Source organism: Erpetoichthys calabaricus, chromosome 5, assembly GCF_900747795.2.
Source record: "Erpetoichthys calabaricus chromosome 5, fErpCal1.3, whole genome shotgun sequence".
NCBI classification, from domain to species: Eukaryota; Metazoa; Chordata; class Cladistia; order Polypteriformes; family Polypteridae; genus Erpetoichthys; species Erpetoichthys calabaricus.
Window position 1 is genome coordinate 47,962,093 of NC_041398.2, and position 22,462 is coordinate 47,984,554.

Genomic DNA, 22,462 nt, shown 5'->3' on the forward strand with positions numbered 1-22,462 from the left:
CCCTTTTTACTGTATAGAAGAATAAGCAAAACTTTTTTTTTTGTATTATTATTATTATTGTTACCTGCATACTTTAGTTTTCTGCCTTCTTTCTGCCAGCCATCTATGATAAGGGGAAGTCTTCACTTTGTAACAATAAAATAATCCAAGAACACCTGGCAGTATTACTAGGAATGTAAACAAAAGTCCAGCAACAAGGCCTTGCTGACCTGAAATAGACAAATAGTATTTTAGAAACATAAAAAAGGTTAGTTTTTGCTGAAGACATTACTTTCAACAGATAACATCAGCTTGTGAAAAGTACAAATTTCACCATCCATAAAATAATCTGAAGTTCTGCAACATAGGTTGGACATTCTGAGGCTGTAGCACAGGACTGGGAAGATGGCTCTTTTTTCAGTAATGGCTTTAGTCAGTATTCATGTTCCAAGTAGGATCCAAGTTATAAAAATGGCTTCAGCCCGAACTCAAGCCTCTGACTGATTGCTTCATATGTATGCATGCATGCCACAGTTCTGTACTTACAGACATTTTTTCCCTTGTTCACTAGTTTACCTTTTTCTATTTTCTTTTTTATTTGGTTTGTATTATAGGATACTGTACTGTTTTTTTTTTCTTTAACAGCATCTTCCTTCTTACTTAACTTAGACATTTTGTGAGACCATTCTGTCGCCTCTGCACACCACTACTTCCATATATTCATTCCTACTTCTTAAGGATGTTTTATTGTCTCTTTACCAGTCTTAGTCAAAATTAAAAAAGTAATTAACTTACTTAAATAAGCAAAAATCTGTAGATTACAAGGTAAAAGACAACATCACGTATTAATATTGTGAGATAAGGAACAAATTCAAGCCACAGTATAGAGTAGTTAAACTGATAAATCATAAAACGCTGTTCTGTATGGTGTTTTACCACCAAATACACAAGGTTGTTGATTACAGATGTTTTCCGAACAGATCTAACAAGTCCACAGCGGAAAAGCAACAGAAATTCTAGTCCATGGGTTGGAAAAAGGGAAAATGAGAGACTGGATGAGGTATTAAGTGTGACAGATCTCCTTTTGGCGTCTTTCTAATAATAAGAGCAAAATGGCCTGGACTGGTTTAACTAGATCTTCAAGGTAAATATGTTATTTTGAACAACTTGCTCTTGATGTATAACCATTTGAATGTCACATCAGTTAAGAGTACATGTTAGACAACACTCTGTGTAACAAAACAAAACTTTTTTACCTGGTGGTCTGAAAAACAACTGAAATTAATAGGGAATTCACACACTACAAAACACACTGTCCGTTTATGTTTTTTATGTGTCTGGCAGTTACTAGCATCAATATCCAGTTGTTCAGATAAAGATCTTTTTGTGGGGCGTCAACTGCTACCATGGTTTCTTTAAATTCTTTTAATAGATTGCATTCAGTTTTTATGGAAATGTTTTATACTTATGCCAAAAGAGACAGAGAGAGAGAGAGAGAGATTTATTTACTGTGGTTCTGCACAGGGCCACTGTCCACACTGCCACCAAGGCCAGGCTTTCGGCAAAATGGAGGAGCCCATCCAGGATCACAGTGGCAGTTTTTATTGCTGTTGCAGACCTAGAACAAAGTAATGGGAAAGCAGCTTATAAAATATATTGAATTGAAGCAGAGTCTATATTTCTTTTCATGTCTATAGTTTCAGTTCATATTATACTTCCTGAGGAGAGGTTTGATTTACATTTTAGCTTCTGTACTCATTTTTGTACTTAACTATTTTTTTCTGCAAAATGCATTGTACCACAGACACATTTCCCTATTGTTTGATAAATAGAAACACATCTGTGAGGAGAAAATAAATTAAATACCACAAAGCTACATAAAAATAATTACTTAAATAAAAATGTAATCTTGTCATGTACAATGCAGTGATGAACAATTAATTCACCCCCTTTTTTAAACTTGTTTTTTTTTTTAATTATAAAGGCCAAGGTCAGCCTTGGGTTCAATGTTAGCTCTATGCCAGGCACACTAGTGTACACACCCACACGCACTCAAATGAGCCCAGCCTTGATATGCCAAAGACCAGGATACATTAATTTACTGATCTTACTTGAGCATTGGCATAACGAAACATTTTTGTTATTTGAGCTGTTACTTTTTAATGAGCACAGAGTTGTAAATTACACAATTAGCAGCTCCACATTAGCCTTCATTGTCACTTTGTACCTGTGAAGGTTTTTTGTCACTATTTAGTTGCAATTAAGGAAAAAAACAATTCAGAAAAGCGAATTAAAAAGAGGGTGGCATGGTGGCACAGTGGGGAGCGCTGCTGCCTCACTGTTAGGAGACCTGGGTTCGCTTCCCGGGTCCTCCCTGCGTGGAGTTTGCATGTTCTCCCTGTGTCTGTGTGGGTTTCCTCCAGGTGCTCCGGTTTCCTCCCACAGTCCAAAGACATGCGGGTTACGTGCATTGGCGATTCTAAATTGTCCCTAGTGTGTGCTTGGTGTGTGGGGGTGTGTGTGTGTGCCCTGCGGTGGGCTGGCGCCCTGCCCGTGGTTTGTTTACTGCCTTGCACCCTGTGTTGGCTGGGATTGGCTCCAGCAGACCCCTGTTACCCTGTAGTTAGGATATAGTGGGTTGGATAATGGATGGAAATTAAAAAGATGTATATAAACAAAGAAACTGTTGTGCTATATATGCTATGGCAGCCTTTCTAAAATTTTAACAAAAGTAAATAACGTACTGTGGTAAATTTCTGACAATAGAAAGAAAGCAGTAAAGTCAGCTAATTGAACAAAGAGCTCTTAATTAAAGGCAGAAATGGATTTTTGATTATGAAAGTGAGTAGAAAGAGCTCTTAGATTCAGAAGGCACCCAGAGGACAGATAGAAGCACTGCTTTACACTATACCCACTTATCTAAACCTAATCAAATATTATCTGTCTTAGTCAACTCATTTATTTAAAATGATATCCAGAATGTTCTTCAAGAGTTATCTGAATGTTTTAGATTTGTATGGAATTCCACACCAAAGCATATCCAGAAGGATAATTTCTTTTAATGGTCTAATGATAATGATTTAATGGTTTAATGATAATGTTGAGTGATCTTTTTGTAAATGAAGATATTTAGGATACAGACAAAGGCTTACTGAAGCAATGACAGGTCACACTTTATAGAACATAAGAAAGACCAAATCTAAAGAATTAATGTGAGGCGTGGGCTTTTTCACTTATTTCTATTATTAAAATAATTGTTACCTAGAAATGCCCCCAAGGCTGACACCAACATATACTAATAAACAAGAATATTTTTTTTACCCCATGGCTATTACAGTGGGAGACACAGGCAGCAAGCTCTGAGAAAGACTCGTTCTGACACTTTCTTTCTCTGCAAATCTGTAACAAAAAAAGGAATACAGAATCATTCATCTAGCCATTATGTCATGCATAATCCTGAAACTTATTCATATGAGACCAACTTAGAGTTGCAGTTAATAACGTTTAAATGCTTCATTAACTGTTTTGCTGTATAGATATACAAAAAGTATTCTGTATTGATACTTTATATTTATAAAATTCTTCAGGGGTTGTAGTAGCTAAGATGCTGGTAACTGACATAATAACAGAAATTAAGAAGTAAATTGTTTTAACAGATTTTTAATCTCCCATGAGATTGGCTTTGGTGTGTCTTGGCATCAGTTCAATAAGTGTCTAAAACTGTATTCAAGTGATGCATCATCATTCTTCCATGACAAATTGCATCATTTGTTATTTTGATAGCAGAAAGTAATATCTCAGGCACTGCTCCAGAATCTCCAATAAATGCTCAGCTGGATCAAGATCTGTTAACGAAGCCATGATGTGTGGTTCACATTCGTGTCACGCTCTGTTCATTGTCCACTTGTATCCTATAAGAGCTCATTACCTTCATGATTCACTGTGATCACTTAGAATTGCTTTGTAATTATTGGTTTTGATCTTTGAGGAAATCAATGTGCACCTAAGCGAAGCCACAAAATACGCCTCAGACCTTAGCAATGCAAACAGAATTCTTCACTGAGCTGAACTACCGTTTAGATCTGTAGATTTTTTTTGGTGTATGCATGCATGTGGTCATCCATTTGTTAAAAAAAGGTCAACTCATCATGAATGTGTTTATACTGTATATTTTTTTTACTTGTATTGTACTTGTTTTGGCCACTTGTTTTCCAAAGGCCAAATGTTGCATAAAACAACATATGTTGTGTAAACAACATAATATAAAACAGTATCCGGTGGTAATTATTATCTTACTGACTACAGTTTATAAAAGTCCCTGCTTGCAGTACAGTTTGTATCTCATTTACTCAAGTGTTTCCTTTATGTTATTCAGCTGCATGTTCACCTTGTACTCAGTATCTTCATGAGCATTATGTACCATTTATGAATACGTACCTTCCCGTCACCACATTTGGTGCCTGTCATGACGAGCCCTGGATCTGGCATGTCACCCTCCCCATCCTGAGTGGCATATACAAAGGTTCCACGACACTTCACTTCCCGACCATTGAAACGAATTGTGGTGTCTATAGAAACAGCATTGGTTCCAACTGGCTTCTTTGCTGCACTCTGGCACTGAATTTTCCCACATTTTGCATCGCTAGACGAAAAGAAAAGAAAAAGAAATTCTTTAGAATGTTTTGTACATGTATCTAAATTTGGAATGAAATATGAATGCAGAATCTCTCAGAGAAGTGGAAAGCACCTTGCCGGTTGTCTGAGCTTTTTTAATGTTGAACAAAACAACAAAGTAAAAATCTGTCTTTGTTTTGCAAGGTAAGATTTGTTCAGTTTTAGGACCTTTTGAGGACTACAGTATATGATTATTAGGTATATCATGATATATCATGTATAAATCTGCAGTTGAAACAAGGTGTACTTACTTTTGCACATGTGCATATGGACTAACGTGATCTTTGACTTAGATAGATACTTTATTAATCCCAATGGGAAATTCACTTATTAAAGCTTATTTAAAAGCTTATTAAATACACTTATGAAATATTTTGTAAAACTTAACATAATAAAGCTTTTTTTATAAAACATACCATAAGCATGCAGTTTTTAAAAAATAACTACACATTTGTTATCTTGTACATTAATAATCCTTAAATTGAAAAATAAACCTTATTATGTAAATACAAATTAAGTAACACACAGAATGCTTTAAAAAGTATTTATTTATTGTTTTAATTTTCTTGTGATTTTAAATTTACACTTTCAGAATTTTAAATAATTTTTTTCTCTGTTCCTTCATGTGTTATGTCTAATCAAAATAAAAATGTAAGGCATTTCCAAAATTTTATACAAAATGAATAAGGGAAATCAAGAAATTCCTGTGTAGCTAAAAGCCTCAGTATACAGAGTATTTATTGTATTAGGCAAGCATGTCACACTGTTCGTGTTTTGTTATGTCAAATGTTTTTTAAATAAATATTCAAATAAAGAATGATTACAAATCACTAAACCAAAACCACCCACCAGCCACCTCACAGTTCCAAGTAGATGACGATAAACTCAGAAGGTGGAAGGAACAGTCAAATAACAAACACACAGACACAGACATCAAATCCAACCTCATATCCATGCGATCTTTAAAGAGTTGCATGTAGGACTGCCAGTTATAAGTACTAGAGCCTACTGCATCATTCATTCTTGAAGATAATTAAAGTAATGTAAAGTTTAAGAAGGAAGATTTGCAAAAATTGATGGATAGAAAGTCTGGAGATTTTACAGCACGCAGCTAGTACCAACTTTGTGCCAATTATGCCCAAAGGGAACAGTCTCTCTTGTACATCGGAAAGAGAAGGTACAGAAGAGTCCAAGAGCCTCATGTATAAAACGTTTTTATACTCTGAAATGTGCATAAGCCATTTCCGATGCAGAAGAATTTATAATACTGAAAAATATTTAATATATTTAATTTTATATATACTGCGGTTGGCTGGCACCCTGCCTGGGGTATGTTTCCTGCCTTGCACCCTGTGTTGGCTGGGATTGGCTCCAGCAGACCCCCGTGACCCTGTAGTTTGGATATAGCGGGTTTGATAATGGATGGATGGAATTTTTATATATCTTTATATATAATACACTACCGCGGCTGTTCGTTTGTCTGTCCAGGATTTTAAATCACCTGTAGCTCACAAACTGTTTGACCTATTGACCTGAAATTTGGTACACATATACTACGTGACATCTACTATCCACTTTTGGGGTGATGATTGACCTCCAAGGTTATTCATCTTTTTATTTTTATTTTATTTTATTGTAGAATCAACTCTCAGCAGCAGGCAGCAGAGCGGCCGGCCGTGTGGCAAATGTGTATTGGCGCCATTCTCATCCCTACCGCCTTCGCTGTCACTTCTCCTGCCTCTTCATATCTTAAATCATTCTTGAGGAGATTGAAGACTTAAGTGCCAGCTTAAGTGAAAAATTCAAGAAAACGTACTAAGTAATTGCAACACAAACACTGATTTAATCAGTTTTAACATGAAAAGATGCCGATGAAAGAAGAGAAGAAGCGGGCCGCTAGGGTGGAGAAAAGAAGATCTGCTCAGGAAGCAGCAAGCACATCAACCTCTGAGCAAACGAATGCTAAACAGAGACAGAGTAGGAAAACTAGGAATGCTCAAGTCAAGTGTATTCACTGCACGTTATTGTGCTTTGTTAATTTGGCCCCAAATATTCACAAAAATAACCCTTATTATCCCATTCCTGGGATGCTATAGATTTGAAATTTTTGTGGATTATATGAAAGATAGAGATAATACTTGAAGGTGTGCATATGAACTTGAGTTATAACGTATCCAGTATGAAATTAAATTTCAGATGGAGAGTTTAGAGAAAAGCTAAATTACAACCATTTAAAAAGTAGTCCACTACTGCACATTGAAAGTCCTGTCACGTTATGCTGAAATAGATCTTTTGCTTATATTTGAATCTCCAGACATCTATAACATAAAAAATTCATCATCCAGAAACATGACACTTAGGGATTTGCTTAAATCTCAAAGTTTTAGAAAACCTGAGTCAGCCATGTTCTTAATTGGTAACTTAACACTCTGTCTACTTAAATAAGACAATGAAGGGGAACAAAATGAAAGTCTATGTTTGAGAGCTGGTTGACGGTCTGTTAACAGTAGTCAGAGTTCTGTGAAGTAACATCTATGATTCTAAGCCTAGATGCTCATGAGGGAATTTTCAGAACTGAATCCCTTTACTGCATTGTGACCCTGGCAGAAGCAGGGGAAAGGAGGAGTGAAAAAAGAAAAGCCTTCTGTAGGCAAAAAATTGAGGGATTGAAAGCAGTGTTATTCACAAATCCCCCCTCAGAATATTCTGGACGAAGACAAACTACTAAAATAAAGAAGATCACATGATCTAAGACCGAAGGATGAAGTGGAACATGTAAACGGTATCTTCACTTAGAGAACCGCCATTATCAGAATTCATGTGAGTAACAGTTGTAACAATTTTTTAAGCTATAAAAAAATGTAAAAATCCTTAAACTTATGCAGATAAAATCAAAAAAAAACCTAGCTTTGTATTCATTAGCAATAAATGGTTGTTATCCATATTATAGAAATAGTTCACCTTGCTTGTAACCTCTTGTGTGTTTAGAGCTGTGATAAAAGAGACACAAATAAAATGTCGGCTATTAAAAAAAAAATAATGCAAGGTGTATGTTTCTCCACTTCTGCCCAATGAACACTGTATAATTGCTTGAAAAATAACCCTGGACAGGACCCCACTTTATAAAGCAGATTCAAATCTGCACTGATGTAGATTGTTAGATGTCCCTAGCCTTAATTATTTTTCCTTAACCTTTACAAATATCAGTCATTCAGTGGTGTTCATTAACAGTGGTTACACAATATTAAATAGAAAATATCTGTTTATCAGTATGTGAAGAAATTATATAAAAAAAACTTAAGTTGGGCCTTCGCTAAAAGAGGTGACATATTTTACAGTCCAATTCTCAGTTGACTCCGTTTGTTCAGTCACCACTTGTGACTCACTGTGTGGCCCTGAGCAATTCAATTAACCTGTGTGTGATTTAACTGTTAAAAAATAAAAAAGTTTTCACTCCAGCGCATATACAGTGGTGTGAAAAACTATTTGCCCCCTTCCTGATTTCTTATTCTTTTGCATGTTTGTCACACAAAATGTTTCTGATCATCAAACACATTTAACCATTAGTCAAATATAACACAAGTAAACACAAAATGCAGTTTTTAAATGATGGTGTTTATTATTTAAGGAGAAAAAAAATCCAAACCTACATGGCCCTGTGTGAAAAAGTAATTGCCCCCTTGTTAAAAAATAACCTAACTGTGGTGTATCACACCTGAGTTCAATTTCCGTAGCCACCCCGAGGCCTGATTACTGCCACACCTGTTTCAATCAAGAAATCACTTAAATAGGAGCTGCCTGACACAGAGAAGTAGACCAAAAGCACCTCAAAAGCTAGACATCATGCCAAGATCCAAAGAAATTCAGGAACAAATGAGAACAGAAGTAATTGAGATCTATCAGTCTGGTAAAGGTTATAAAGCCATTTCTAAAGCTTTGGGACTCCAGCGAACCACAGTGAGAGCCATTATCCACAAATGGCAAAAACATGGAACAGTGGTGAACCTTCCCAGGAGTGGCCGGCCGACCAAAATTACCCCAAGAGCACAGAGACGACTCATCCGAGAGGTCACAAAAGACCCCAGGACAACGTCTAAAGAACTGCAGGCCTCACTTGCCTCAATTAAGGTCAGTGTTCACGACTCCACCATAAGAAAGAGACTGGGCAAAAACGGCCTGCATGGCAGATTTCCAAGACGCAAACCACTGTTAAGCAAAAAGAACATTAGGGCTCGTCTCAGTTTTGCTAAGAAACATCTCAATGATTGCCAAGACTTTTGGGAAAATACCTTGTGGACTGATGAGTCAAAAGTTGAACTTTTTGGAAGGCAAATGTCCCGTTACATCTGGCGTAAAAGGAACACAGCATTTCAGAAAAAGAACATCATACCAACAGTAAAATATGGTGGTGGTAGTGTGATGGTCTGGGGTTGTTTTGCTGCTTCAGGACCTGGAAGGCTTGCTGTGATAGATGGAACCATGAATTCTACTGTCTACCAAAAAATCCTGAAGGAGAATGTCCGGCCATCTGTTCGTCAACTCAAGCTGAAGCGATCTTGGGTGCTGCAACAGGACACTGACCCAAAACACACCAGCAAATCCACCTCTGAATGGCTGAAGAAAAACAAAATGAAGACTTTGGAGTGGCCTAGTCAAAGTCCTGACCTGAATCCAATTGAGATGCTATGGCATGACCTTAAAAAGGCGGTTCATGCTAGAAAACCCTCAAATAAAGCTGAATTACAACAATTTTGCAAAGATGAGTGGGCCAAAATTCCTCCAGAGCGCTGTAAAAGACTCATTGCAAGTTATCGCAAACGCTTGATTGCAGTTATTGCTGCTAAGGGTGGCCCAACCAGTTATTAGGTTCAGGGGCAATTACTTTTTCACACAGGGCCATGTAGGTTTGGATTTTTTTTCTCCCTAAATAATAAAAACCACCATTTACAAACTGCATTTTGTGTTTACTTGTGTTATATTTGACTAATGGTTAAATGTGTTTGATGATCAGAAACATTTTGTGTGCCAAACATGCAAAAGAATAAGAAATCAGGAAGGGGGCAAATAGTTTTTCACACCACTGTATATTTCCTACATAAGACTATAATTGCAGTAAAGCAGTGCAGATCAAGATGCTCAGAATCTAAAATCTACTAAATGCTAATAATTGTCAAGTTTAATTTGAATTGAATAATGTGTTTTTGTGATGATGTCCACAGACTTGTGTCATTACAAACACACACACGAAGTGAGCAAATTGTGTTCAGGGATGCCTAAAGTGTGTAAAAAAAAAAAATGAGACCCCTATCACAAAACATGTGTTACATATAGGATGAGTATCAATACAGCTATATTTATATATAAAAATATATTGAAAAACTCGTGTTCATGTTATTTTGGAGAAATTAGGCAAATGGGATTGAGGAGCTTTGTTGAGCTGAAGGGCCTGTTCTTGTCACAATTGTTCTAATGTTCTAATATTACTGATGTTAATCAAGGCTTGAATGTGGCCAAATGTTTCATTTTCTTATGGAATGGAGAACAGAGTTATTATAGTACAAATAAGTAAATAAATGCATAGAGTGCTAATGACATATTTCTGAATTGGAATGATGGCTTCAAACTCTCAGCTAAATGTTCGTGTGGCAGAAAGTCAGATATGTGAACTAATAAAGGACCGATGGACACAGCAATATTTATCAAGATATTAGTAAGATTTCAGAAAATAAAATAAAGTAAAATAAATGCATAAGAAACATGTAAAAATGAAACATAAACTGTGTGAATACCTTAATTGTTTTAGAATAATGTGGGGCTAAGGGCAGAAAAGTGGTAAAGCTGCTGCTATGAATGGAGACTGAAGTTCATATCCTGGGTGCTGCCTGCATGTAGTCTGCATGTTCTCTCCATGTCCACATGGGTTTCCTCCAGGTGATCCAATTTTCTCTCACAGTTCAAAGACATGCAGGTGTAGTGGACTGGCGTTGCTAAATTGGTCCCAGATGTGTGTGTGTGTGTGTGTGTGTGTATTCACCCTGTGATGGGTTACTGCTCTGACCAGGAACTGTTCCTGTCTTGCGCCTGATGAGTGCTTGAACGGGCTCCTGCGACCCTGCTCTCGATATAAGCAGGTTTCTAAATAGATATGACACAATACTTTTCTGTGATAATTTTATATAAATCCATATTTTTTATGTCATGTATCTAGTGTTGATAATTATTTTCTGCACATGTATTCATATATAAAACACACATATGATAAAGAAAAAGAAAATAACCATAATTCCTATGATTTGCAATCGAACATGTTACCATCTGTAGTACATCGGTCATAGACTGGCAGTAAAATTGCCTTTTCTGATGACTAAAATACAAAACATTATTGCAGCAGTTTTCTCTGACTTTTGACACAATAAATCAAATGTTTTGGTTAGGTTGTGGTTATTCCGGGCTTCAAGTCCAAGAGATTGATCCATTAGTGAAACTGTTTTTCTTTAAGTTATCTTACATAACCAAGAATTTCTTGTCAGTGACACTGTCAACTACATGTGACTGTACACCGTATATACCTTAGAAGTAAAAATAGATTTTGATAGTTACACCTTGTATATGTACTTATGAAGTGCCTTGGTATGCACTGTAGAAAGCTGATAAAATAAAATGAAAACTGTTGTAGTTTAACAATGACTTGTTATAAAAGTATAGTGATACTTCTACTGCCTTCTACCGAGATGTTATGTCCCATAAGTCACTGAAAGAATTCACTTCTTTCCTTGAATGCTTTCATATTCTTTTTATTGTACACTCAAATTAAAATTCAATCCAATATAAATGTTTCTGTAAAAATTACTCTATAATTTCACAGTGGAATGAAACTCTAGAAATGTCTTATGTCATTTAAAATCCATCATTTTCAGAACCACCAATAATTGTACTATAAACAATGAAGAGTTTTATGTACTGAAATAAAAGTTACAGCATTTGTGCTTTTTCTGGCTGTAAGACAGATGCAATAATGAAAAGTGACGATCTGAGGGAGGATTATTAACTGAGAACATTATAGTACTTATTGTACATTTGCTCAAATCAGAGAGAATATTTGTCAATTTTCTTATAGGCCCATGAATCATTAAATAACTTTTATGCTGGCTTTTAGGGAATTACTGGAGTTATTGATGGTACATATAGTCACATAATAACAGAGAACTAGGCTTCATGCATATGGTAAATGAGAAGAGAAATCACAGCATTAACACAGCATGTTTTGTCATAATCATCACTGCTTTTGGAGGGCAATAAATATTCTGAATTTTCTTTTCAAGTAAGGGGAACATCTTTAATGCCTTTGGCATTAGGCCTAGAAGATAAATGCAGCATAACATAAAATGTGCTGTTTTGCTAAATTCATGGGCTGTGTGAATTAGTAGCGTTTTAGATTAAAGTAGCAACTCTGTTCACTTAAATGTATTGGGGCTGACATGCTTTCAGTGCACCCTAAAGAGACATTGGAGTTCTCCATACTTATCAGGCCCATCTTCATCAGAACATTCTCAGGCTATCAAACACAGAATTTCCACCTGCATTCGGGGGTTTATAAACCATGTAATGAAATAGGATTCCATTTAAAAGCTATCCATTTCATGTTTCTAAAAATGGGAAGCATGGCAGAGTAGTGGTAAGTGCTTCTACGTTACATCACCTAAGGCAGTGTTTCCCAAACTTGGTCCTGGTGACCCCCTGTGGCTGCAGGTTTTTGTTCCAACCGGATTCCTAATCAGTGACAACACCTGATAGCACTGATCTCATTTAATTAGCTGGTTTTTTTTTCTTTTATTCGACATTCAGAAAAGCATAGCAGTATGATTTTTACATTTATAAGACATTCAGAAATATTTCTGCTTTTGCTATAGATTTAAATGCTTAACTCTCTTTTGTTGATTTCATTATACTTTGCCCTTTCTCTGTGCAGTTTTTCCTCCTTCGTTGTATCTTAATAATGACAATTTAAAACGAGCAGATCAGACACCCAGGCAAACAACACACTGAATAATCAAAGGCTGCAACTACTTTAGAGTCAGACCCACTAATCTATATATATAATTCACTAAGCTGCCAGTGAGCAAGACACCCATGGAGCATGCAGGACGGAGCCACGCCCACCTACTCTAAGACCATTGGATACGACGACAACTCGCAGAGCCACACCCACCAACTCGGACGCAGCAACTCACAAAACACGGCGTCATTCGCGTTTGTCTCTGCTACAGTCCACATGCACCTCTGAGCCACATTGACTTTTCATTATTCTTTTCGGTTACGACGCACGACCGCGTCCACCATCGCAAACTCTTTTACACGCCATGGTCATAGAGTTGGTGGGCGGGTCTCTGTGAGTTGCTCTTGCGAGCGGGCGCATGACCAGGCGGTGTGTATGCTTTGAGAATGAGGGTGGACGCGGCAGGACCATCTAAGAAGAGGCATGTTTGTCGTGGATGTGAATCGCTGTATGCAGCGTGCAAAACATGGGAAACGCACGATATAGCCACGCCTGCCAACTCACAGAGACCCGCCCACCAACGCTAAGACGATGGGATACGCCGACAACTCACAGAGCCACGCCCGCTGACAACACAGAGCCACGCCCACCAACTCTAAGACCATGGGACGAGAATGCCTGCCCGCTCGCCTGACTGTTACCAGCGTGTAAAACCATCGCAGCTTTTAACTCACACACTGCAACAACTCACCAAACAAGGACACCCTGTCTCACGAGGCATTCACACTGCCGGAAGACAACCATGGGATACACAAAAATAGCCATGTCAGTCAACTCACAAAGCCCAGCCCACCAACTCACGCCCACCAACTCGAACATGCGTCTACCCGCGCTCTCAAGGCATTCGCAGTGCCTGCTCATGTGCCCAGATGCAACAACTCACCAACTCGCTTTCATCTCTGCTACAGTACACATGCACCACTGAGCCACGTTGACTTTTCATTATTCTTTTCGGTTTCGGCTGCATTTCCATATATAATCCACCAAGTTGTCCGACCATGGGATACAAACGACAGAGCACTGCCCAACAACTCGAACCGATAGAGAGACATGCCCACCAACTCTAAGAGCATGGGACGAGAATGCCTGCCCTGCCCGCCCGCCTGACTGTTACCAGCGTTCACCGCAATGTACTGGAGTGTAAAACCATCACAACTATCAGACGCTGTCTATATCTAAGAAGATATATAGATACTCATTATTCCCCGGCACGCATCCACCCACGCTCTCAAGGCATTCACAGTGCCTGCTCATGTGCCCGGACGCAACAACTCACCACACACAAATTTTGCTTAATTTGACTCAACACGGGAAACCTCACCCTGCCCGGACACGGAGAGGATTGACAGATTGATAGCTCTTTCTCGATTCTGTGCGTGGTGTTGCATGGCCGTACTTAGTTGGTGGAGCGATTAGTCTGGTTAATTCCGAAAACGAATGAGACTCCCTACTGCTAAATAGTTACGCGATCGCCAAGCGGTCAGCGTCCAACTTCTTTGAGGGACAAATGGCTTTCAGCCACGTGAGATTGAGCATTAACAGGTCTGTGATGCCCTTGGATGTCCGGTACTGCATGCGCGCTACACTGAATGGATCAACGTGTGTCTACCCGACGCCGACAGGCGTGGCTAAGCCATTGAACCCCATTCATAATGAGGACCAGGGCTTGCAATTGTTCCCCACGAACGAGGAATACCCAGTAAGTGCGGGTCATACGCTCGCAGTGATTACATCCCTGCCCTTTGTACGGACCCCGGTTTAGGAGGGGTATCTTCCTGCTGCTGGATAGCAACTTCCGCTGAAGGCATAGGCGTGTCTTCTTTGTTTGTTGGGGTAAGGAACATCGTTATAGGCAGTTGCTGCCGTTGCTTCTTTTTTTGGGTGAGGAGGTTTTTATAGACTTCAATGGCTGCATCAATGCTGTTGTGAAACTGCAATGCCTAAAGCATTTCGGAATCCCAGCCATCTATCATTGCCTGCAGTTGTTTGGCCGTTCTCACAACTACTGCCAGCCATTCAAGTGATAGGCCTTCATCTTCTTCCTTCCCTGGACCCTCTTCTTCCTGCTCCTCCTCACTTGCAGACTTCGTGAGTTCAATCAAATCCTCGTCTGTTAGAGGATCCGAGTGTTTATCGATGAGGTCATTAACGTCATCGTGCATCATGTCATTGAAGCCTTCTCCTCTTAGCAACTTAGCCAGCTTGACTTGTCCACTGCTGAATGATGAATTTCGTCAGGAGAGAACCCTTTGTAATTGTGGACACATTCTGGTAGTGACTGCTGAAAACCGTATGCTTTTGTTATGAACTGGCTGCAAAGTACACTACAGGTAGGATGTACTTATTGAATTTTACTCCATTTTTATTTATATACAGTACAGGTATATATACTGTACAGCATATATACACATATATAATTATATAAACACATATACACACAATGTATATGCATATTATATATACTTATTATGTGTGTATTACTGTATATACAAACATATACAGTAGAGTCTCGCTTATCTGACATAAACAGGCCGGCAGAACGTCGGATAAGTGAAATGTTGGATAATGGTTTGGTGGGCTCAGGATTGGGTCACTGCTTTTTGCAGATGATGTTGTCCTGTTTGCTTCATCAGGCCGTGATCTTCAGCTCTCTCTGGATCGGTTCACAGCCGAGTGTGAAGCGGCTGGGATGAGAATCAGCACCTCCAAATCCGAGACCATGGTCCTCAGCCGGAAAAGGGTGGAGTGCCCTCTCAGGGTTGGTAGCGAGATCTTGCCTCAAGTGGAGGAGTTCAAGTATCTCGGGATCTTGTTCACGAGTGAGGGAAGAATGGAGCGTGAGATCGACAGGCGGATCGGTGCGGCATCCGCAGTAATGCGGGCGCTGCATCGGTCTGTCGTGGTGAAAAAGATAGGGTGAGAAGCTCAGTCATCCGGGAGGGGCTCAGAGTAGAGCCGCTGCTCCTCCGCATCGAGAGGAGTCAGATGAGGTGGCTTGGGCATCTGATCAGGATGCCTCCTGGACGCCTCCCTGGTGAGGTGTTCCGGGCACGTCCAACCGGGAGGAGGCCCCAGGGAAGACCCAGGACACGTTGGAGGGACTATGTCTCTCGACTGGCCTGGGAACGCCTTGGGATTCTCCCGGAAGAGCTAGAAGAAGTGGCCGGGGAGAGGGAAGTCTGGGCATCTCTGCTCAAGCTGCTGCCCCCGCGACCCGACCTCGGATAAGCGGGAGACGATGGATGGATGGATGGATAAGTGCCGAACTAGATACAGTATTTTAAATACAATGTCAGATGAAATCAATGAAATAAATCGGTGGCTAACTGTATACACAAAAAAATCCTGACGTGAATAGTATAAATGTATGTGTGCATACTTTTGTGTACACGTGGAATTTTATTTGTAACCATGGTAGGTACTCTATAAGTACAAGTGTACTAAGTGAAAATAAATCAAAATGCTTTTTGTAATCTGACATTTTTTTAGAATTTTCCTCCTGATTTTTTATGTTGTATGTGATTTATCTCAAGTCACCTGGGTTAAGAATTGAAAAGGGAGGGCTGAGATTTTGTGCAGATAACAAATACATTTAAGCTTTAATGCTCATTTTTCTAAAATGTTCATTATTAGTATTTTTATCGATTTTGTGTCATACAAAGAATCAGATGATAGTCTATCATAGTTCTAAGATAAACCATAGCTCTTCTTCCAAGTTTGTGACTGGAATCTAAACCGCTTTTGCTTGAGGAAACATAATGATCAATGCCAAAGCAAAACTAAATAATATTTTATGTCTCAGAGGAACTATCCCAAAACATTTAATGCCTGGCAGTACTAATATTTTTCTTTTCTGAGATGATATATTTATTTTGGTATGTGTGAAACTCTATAAAGTAATTGGAGATAACATCCAGCTGCACAGCAGATATATCTGTAGTCTCACCTTCCTTTACACCTCACATAGTTCCCTTGGTTATCTTTTCCACAGTTTCCATAGGCATTCCCAGCAGCATTGACATCCTGGAAGCAAGCATCAGGGGCAGGCTGTGCACCTGCAAAAGAAAAAATAATTTCATACCCGTACCTATTAAGCACACTAGCAACCATTTTTGTGTAGTTTTCTGCATAAGGAAAGTCACTTAATCTGATAAAGTGGTAAGAAAATTGCAAGAATATCCACACATCCATTATTAATCCCACTTGATTCAGTTCAGGGTCTCAGAGGCAGCATTAAGTATAAGGTAACAGATAGTTCTTGACTGGAATCCAGCCTGGCTGATGAGAGCTTTATGTGGAATTACCAGTTCAAAGATGTATGCCTTTTTAGTATGTGGGAGGAAAACCCATACATGCAAGATCCATGTAGATAATATCAAGGGTAGGATTTGAACTGAGGACTCTGGAGCTGTGAGACAGCAGTGTTGACCACTGTGCCTCCCAGATTTGCAAACATACAGTGCATCCGGAAAGTATTCACAGCACATCACTTTTTCCAAATTTTGTTATGTTACAGCCTTATTCCAAAAAGAATTAAATTCATTTTTTTCCTCAGAATTCTACACACAACACCCCATAATGACAATGTGAAAAAAGTTTACTTGAGATTTTTTGCAAATTTATTAAAAATAAAAAATTGAGAAATCACATGTACATAAGTATTCACAGCCTTTGCCATGAACCTCAAAATCAGGTTCATCCTGTTTCCCCTGATCATCCTTGAGATGTTTCTGCAGCTTAATTGGAGTCCACCTGTGGTGAATTCAGCTGACTGGACATGATTTGGAAAGGCACACACCTGTCTATATAAGGTCCCACAGTTGACATTTCATGTCAGAACACAAACCACGCATGAAGTCAAAGGAATTGTCTGTAGACCTCTGAGACAGAATTGTCTGGACGGCACAAATCTGGGGAAGGTTACAGAAAAATGTCTGCTGCTTTGAAGGTCCCAATGAGCACAGTGGCCTCCATCATCCGTAAGTGGAAGAAGTTCGAAACCACCAGGACTCTTCCTAGAGCTGGCCGGCCATCTAACTGAGCGATCGGGGGAGAAGGGCCTTAGTCAGGGAGGTGACCAAGAACCCGATGGTCACTCTGTCAGAGCTCCAGAGGTCCTCTGTGGAGAGAGGAGAACCTTCCAGAAGGACAACCATCTCTGCAGCAATCCACCAATCAGGCCTGTATGGTAGAGTGGCCAGACGGAAGCCACTCCTTAGTAAAAGGCACATGGCAGCCCACCTGGAGTTTGCCAAAAGGCACCTGAAGGACTCTCAGACCATGAGAAAGAAAATTCTCTGGTCTGATGAGACAAAGATTGAACTCTTTGGTGTGAATGCCAGGCGTCACGTTTGGAGGAAACCTGGCACCATCCCTACAGTGAAGCATGGTGGTGGCAGCATCATGCTGTGGGGATGTTTTTCAGCGGCAGGGACTGGGAGACTAGTCAGGATAAAGGGAAAGATGACTGCAGCAATGTACAGAGACATCCTGGATGAAAACCTGCTCCAGAGCGCTCTTGACCTCAGACTGGGGCAACGGTTCATCTTTCAGCAGGACAACGACCCTAAGCACACAGCCAAGATATCAAAGGAGTGGCTTCAGGACAACTGTGTGAATGTCCTTGAGTGGCCCAGCCAGAGCCCAGACTTGAATCCGATTGAACATCTCTGGAGAGATCTTAAAATGGCTGTGCACCGACGCTTCGCATCCAACCTGATGGAGCTTGGGAGGTGCTGCAAAGAGGAATGGGCGAAACTGGCCAAGGATAGGTGTGCCAAGCTTGTGGCATCATATTCAAAAAGACTTGAGGCTGTAATTGATGCCAAAGGTGCATCAACAAAGTATTGAGCAAAGGCTGTGAATACTTATGTACATGTGATTTCTCAGTTTTTTTATTTTTAATAAATTTGCAAAAACCTCAAGTAAACTTTTTTCATGTTGTCATTATGGGGTGTTGTGTGTAGAATTCTGAAAAAAATGAATTGAATCCATTTTGGAATAAGGCTGTAACATAACAAAATGTGGAAAAAGTGATGCGCTGCGAATACTTTCCGGATGCACTGTATGATGAATAGAGCAATGATTTTATATTGCTTAAAAATATATATTTTTGAAATAATAATTGAAAAGTTTATTGATTTTTACAGTGGTGCACTATTGGTAGCTCCATCTCATGGCTAAGCCATGTCTTTACAGCTGTGGATTATATGCAGACTTTATAATTCATAAATTGTCCTTTTCCCTTTAGCCTCCTAAACCCCTTCCCCACAATGTAGTTGTGGCAGTTCCCATTCAGATACAGCATTCATTTCTTGCCATCCATACCATATCCCCAGAGCTCAATGCACTGTTGCTCATGAGTGAGGCACATTCCATTGTAGCAGTAGGCCTGGCCATATTGGCAGACTGAACCATCAAGGAGGTAGACATTAGAGGGGCAGTAAGGAGAGGATCCTGTGCAGTATTCAGGGAGGTCACAGGCACCTGCTGGTTCTCTGCACATCGTACCTGCTTCCTTTAGCTATGAGAGAAGCACAAAAAGGTTTATATGTTAAAGCTCCCCAGATCATATTTCAAATTCATTCTGTCAGAGAGCAATGAATTATGATGAGAAATTTGTTGTACTCCCATTAAACAAATTTACTTCCAGTAGCAGGGAAGGGTATTCTTATAACATATCATTCCTATTATCTTGTTAAAAAAAAAGTGTAACATTAATTAAGAAGATGGAATGAAACTCTGCAATAAAACCTATCTATCCATCTTTTTTTCTGTAACTCTATTGTTCAGTTCAGGGTCAGTGGAAACTGGAGCCTACCTCAGTAGTACCAGGAAGAGGATATCGAGATAAGACAGTAAAAGCTTACACCATTTCGGCCATGTAAGTGCCTGTGAGATAGAATGGATAAGCATAATCGTTTGGTACGTTTTGAAAAGAGGGTGAAGTCTGTGACAATACAGATTAGTGGAACGACAAAGAGGTATTCTGTTTAATGCCTGAGGAGTATCAAGCAAGCTAAACTAGATTGATTACTGCAGCGCAACTCTGTTCAAGAATGAAAGTGATGGCACGAAAGAAAAAAATTAAATGGAATCATACCTTCTGAGACAATAAAAAATGTAAACCCTGAAGGCAAAGCCTTAGTTAAAACAGTGTGCTATATAATGCACTATTGCTGTGGTATGGTGAAGTTTTATTTGTACACACTTAAAATATAAGAAATTTGTCAAACAAGAGGAGACCATTCAGTCACACTTGTTTTATGGTGTTAACTGTGAGAAAATAGGACATAGATGTCATATAAAAATTACAAGTGTAAATAATCTGACAAAATATTGAATCTACAAACAGAAATGAGAATTGTAGCTTTAGTCCTGCAGCATAAATGAACCTACTAATGAATATTCCTACTGTGACATTTAATGAAGTGAGCAATCATCAAGGAGAGTTTAGCTTTTTCTAAAAAGAAGTATAATTTTGATACTCATTAGAAATACCAGTTAAAATCTGTGTTATATTACATGATTGCTGACAAGTAAATGATAACTAAACGATTTCCATGTCCAGTTTGTCTCACGGTAATCATACCCTTAATCCACACCTGCTATTTATTGGGATCATACACATTTTAATTCACTGTAACATCATTACACCTCGCCACCATTGATACATTGCTGTTCCTTTTGTCTTATTTGTGGTGAAAGGAAGATCAAGTCAAATCATGACTGTCGTAAATGAAAAGGCCCAGACAAAACAATCGAAAATGTTCAAATTATCTCAGAAAACATGGTGCATAGTAAGCTGCTATGCAGTTTCCTGGTCAAAACCATTTTATGTGTTTAACTTTTGTTATACTTTTTTGGTAACCACATAAAAAACATTTTACAGACATTACTAATGCCATGTTGTAATTAAAGGAAAAGCTGAAGAGGAGCCAAGTTACCTTACAGGATTCGCAGCACACACCATGAGCACACTGGGCTTCAGCTCTCAGGGTGCAGTTGTTTGGATTACAACAAGGATTTGTACATTCCTGTTAAAAACAGAATTAACATTCAATTAAAAATTTCTGAACTCGCAGAACACCTGATGGAAATCAATTTACATCTTGTGGAGTTACACTGTGCCTCATCTGCTCTCTTAATTTATTGTTACCTTTTTTGGGTGCTCCCCTGTTGTGCTTTATACTAGCCAGGCCAAACTGGGTGTTAGTGTTCAAACAGAGGCGTCACTCTGGCTTTACTTCATTGTGTGTTTATTTAGTGCTTTATGTGGAGCACAAAGAGGCAGGGCCACCTAATGATACAGCTGGAGGACTACCCCAACAAGTTAAAGAGAAGCTGAAATTCACCTTGTTTTATTTTGTTTCTTGCATTTCACTTTTGATTTTGTTTGTGGACTTTTGGGATTTGGACCATTGCATTTTCATTTAAGGTACTGATTGTTAGTTTATGAGGTATTAGATTTGATTGCTTTTAGGTTTACTGTAATGTCAAACCTATTTTTTCTCAATTTTGGTTCTGCTTTGGTATTCTAATAACTATTTAAATATTAAAACAACTTTGATTTGTTTTTGAATTGGAAGTATTTAATGGTTGTCCTCTTCCCATTTTGTGGAAAATTTTTATACAGCATTGGCTTTCGAAAAGCATTAGGTCAGAAGCCTGTCATTTGAGTTTAGTCTGCCTGGGGTGAGGCCTACTCCTAGAGCACAGACCGGAATTCCGATTGTTCTGGCTGTAAACGGCACTTAGAATGTAGCTGACACATGAAACGTAAGACATAAAAAGGAAGCCCTGTCTTTTGGAAGTGCACTAGCAATATTTGTTTTATTTTTGTGAGAGCCTCTTTGGCGTTGTTTTGTTTATTATTTTGTGATGTGTTGCCTTGTCCATTTATTTATATTATGTGTGAACCACTGTGTTATAGTTTTCTGTGTTTGTGTGTGTTTCGGTAGTCACAGCTTTTGCTGAGCTTACTCTTCACCTCCTTGACATTAATCTTTTTGATTTGATAATGGAGCATTAAGCTCGAACAATTCTGAAGACAGCATTCTACTACCAACTTTTGGATGAAATAACATTACACTGCAATTTTTCAGTGTTCTGCTACTCTGTTGTAACTGATTAATATTCATGAGGGGGTGGAGCCTTCAGAAAAATGAAACCATTATTTGAATCAAGAGATAGTGATGACAATGTGAATTGGTCATCAGATGCTGGCATGGATTGCAAACAGCACTGTACGACCAAATAACCATGCCTGGTGAATCTAGTCCCATGAAGGTTCAGTGTGGTGCAAGAAGCTTCATGGCAAAATGATTGTGATCAAGTAGAAAGACAAGAAAGACATTACCTCACCCTAAGCAGTGTTTACAATGAAACAACTGCAATGTTCGTGTCAGGAAAATTTGGTAGTCATAAGCCTAGCGATATGGTTGTGCGAGCAACAGAAAAAAAATATAAGAAAAACTTGCAAAGTAACAAAATTCTAATATCCTGATTGCAACGACGGGCTGTGCTCTGGTGACTTTCAAAACATGTCAGATGAAGGACACATATTAAATCTACATCAGTATAGCAGTAGACACTAGACAATACTTGTCTGATGTATTTATGTTGACATTTTGGTATTTACATGTTATCATCATTAAAATTTCTTTAAAGCATGCAATCAGTGCAGAAGATGGTATTATTTTAAATGTGATTAACAGAAAAAAAAGAAAAGAAAATTATTACTACATAGTAATG

General features: G+C 38.8%; 1 protein-coding gene across 3 annotated transcripts in view; it reads right to left on the reverse strand.

Annotated features, from left to right (window-relative positions):
- The window catches only part of adam19a (ADAM metallopeptidase domain 19a), a 684,192-nt gene that overhangs the window by 26,709 nt on the left and 635,021 nt on the right, over window positions 1-22,462 (reverse strand). For all 3 annotated transcript variants that reach the window (XM_028801514.2, XM_028801513.2, XM_051928363.1), the window contains exons 13-19: window positions 20,656-20,745; window positions 19,037-19,232; window positions 16,656-16,764; window positions 4,417-4,621; window positions 3,301-3,378; window positions 1,489-1,597; window positions 65-209 (exon numbers count right to left, since the gene is read on the reverse strand). In XM_028801514.2, coding sequence (XP_028657347.1) covers window positions 65-209; window positions 1,489-1,597; window positions 3,301-3,378; window positions 4,417-4,621; window positions 16,656-16,764; window positions 19,037-19,232; window positions 20,656-20,745 — 932 coding nt within the window. The remainder of the gene's footprint in view (window positions 1-64; window positions 210-1,488; window positions 1,598-3,300; window positions 3,379-4,416; window positions 4,622-16,655; window positions 16,765-19,036; window positions 19,233-20,655; window positions 20,746-22,462) is intronic.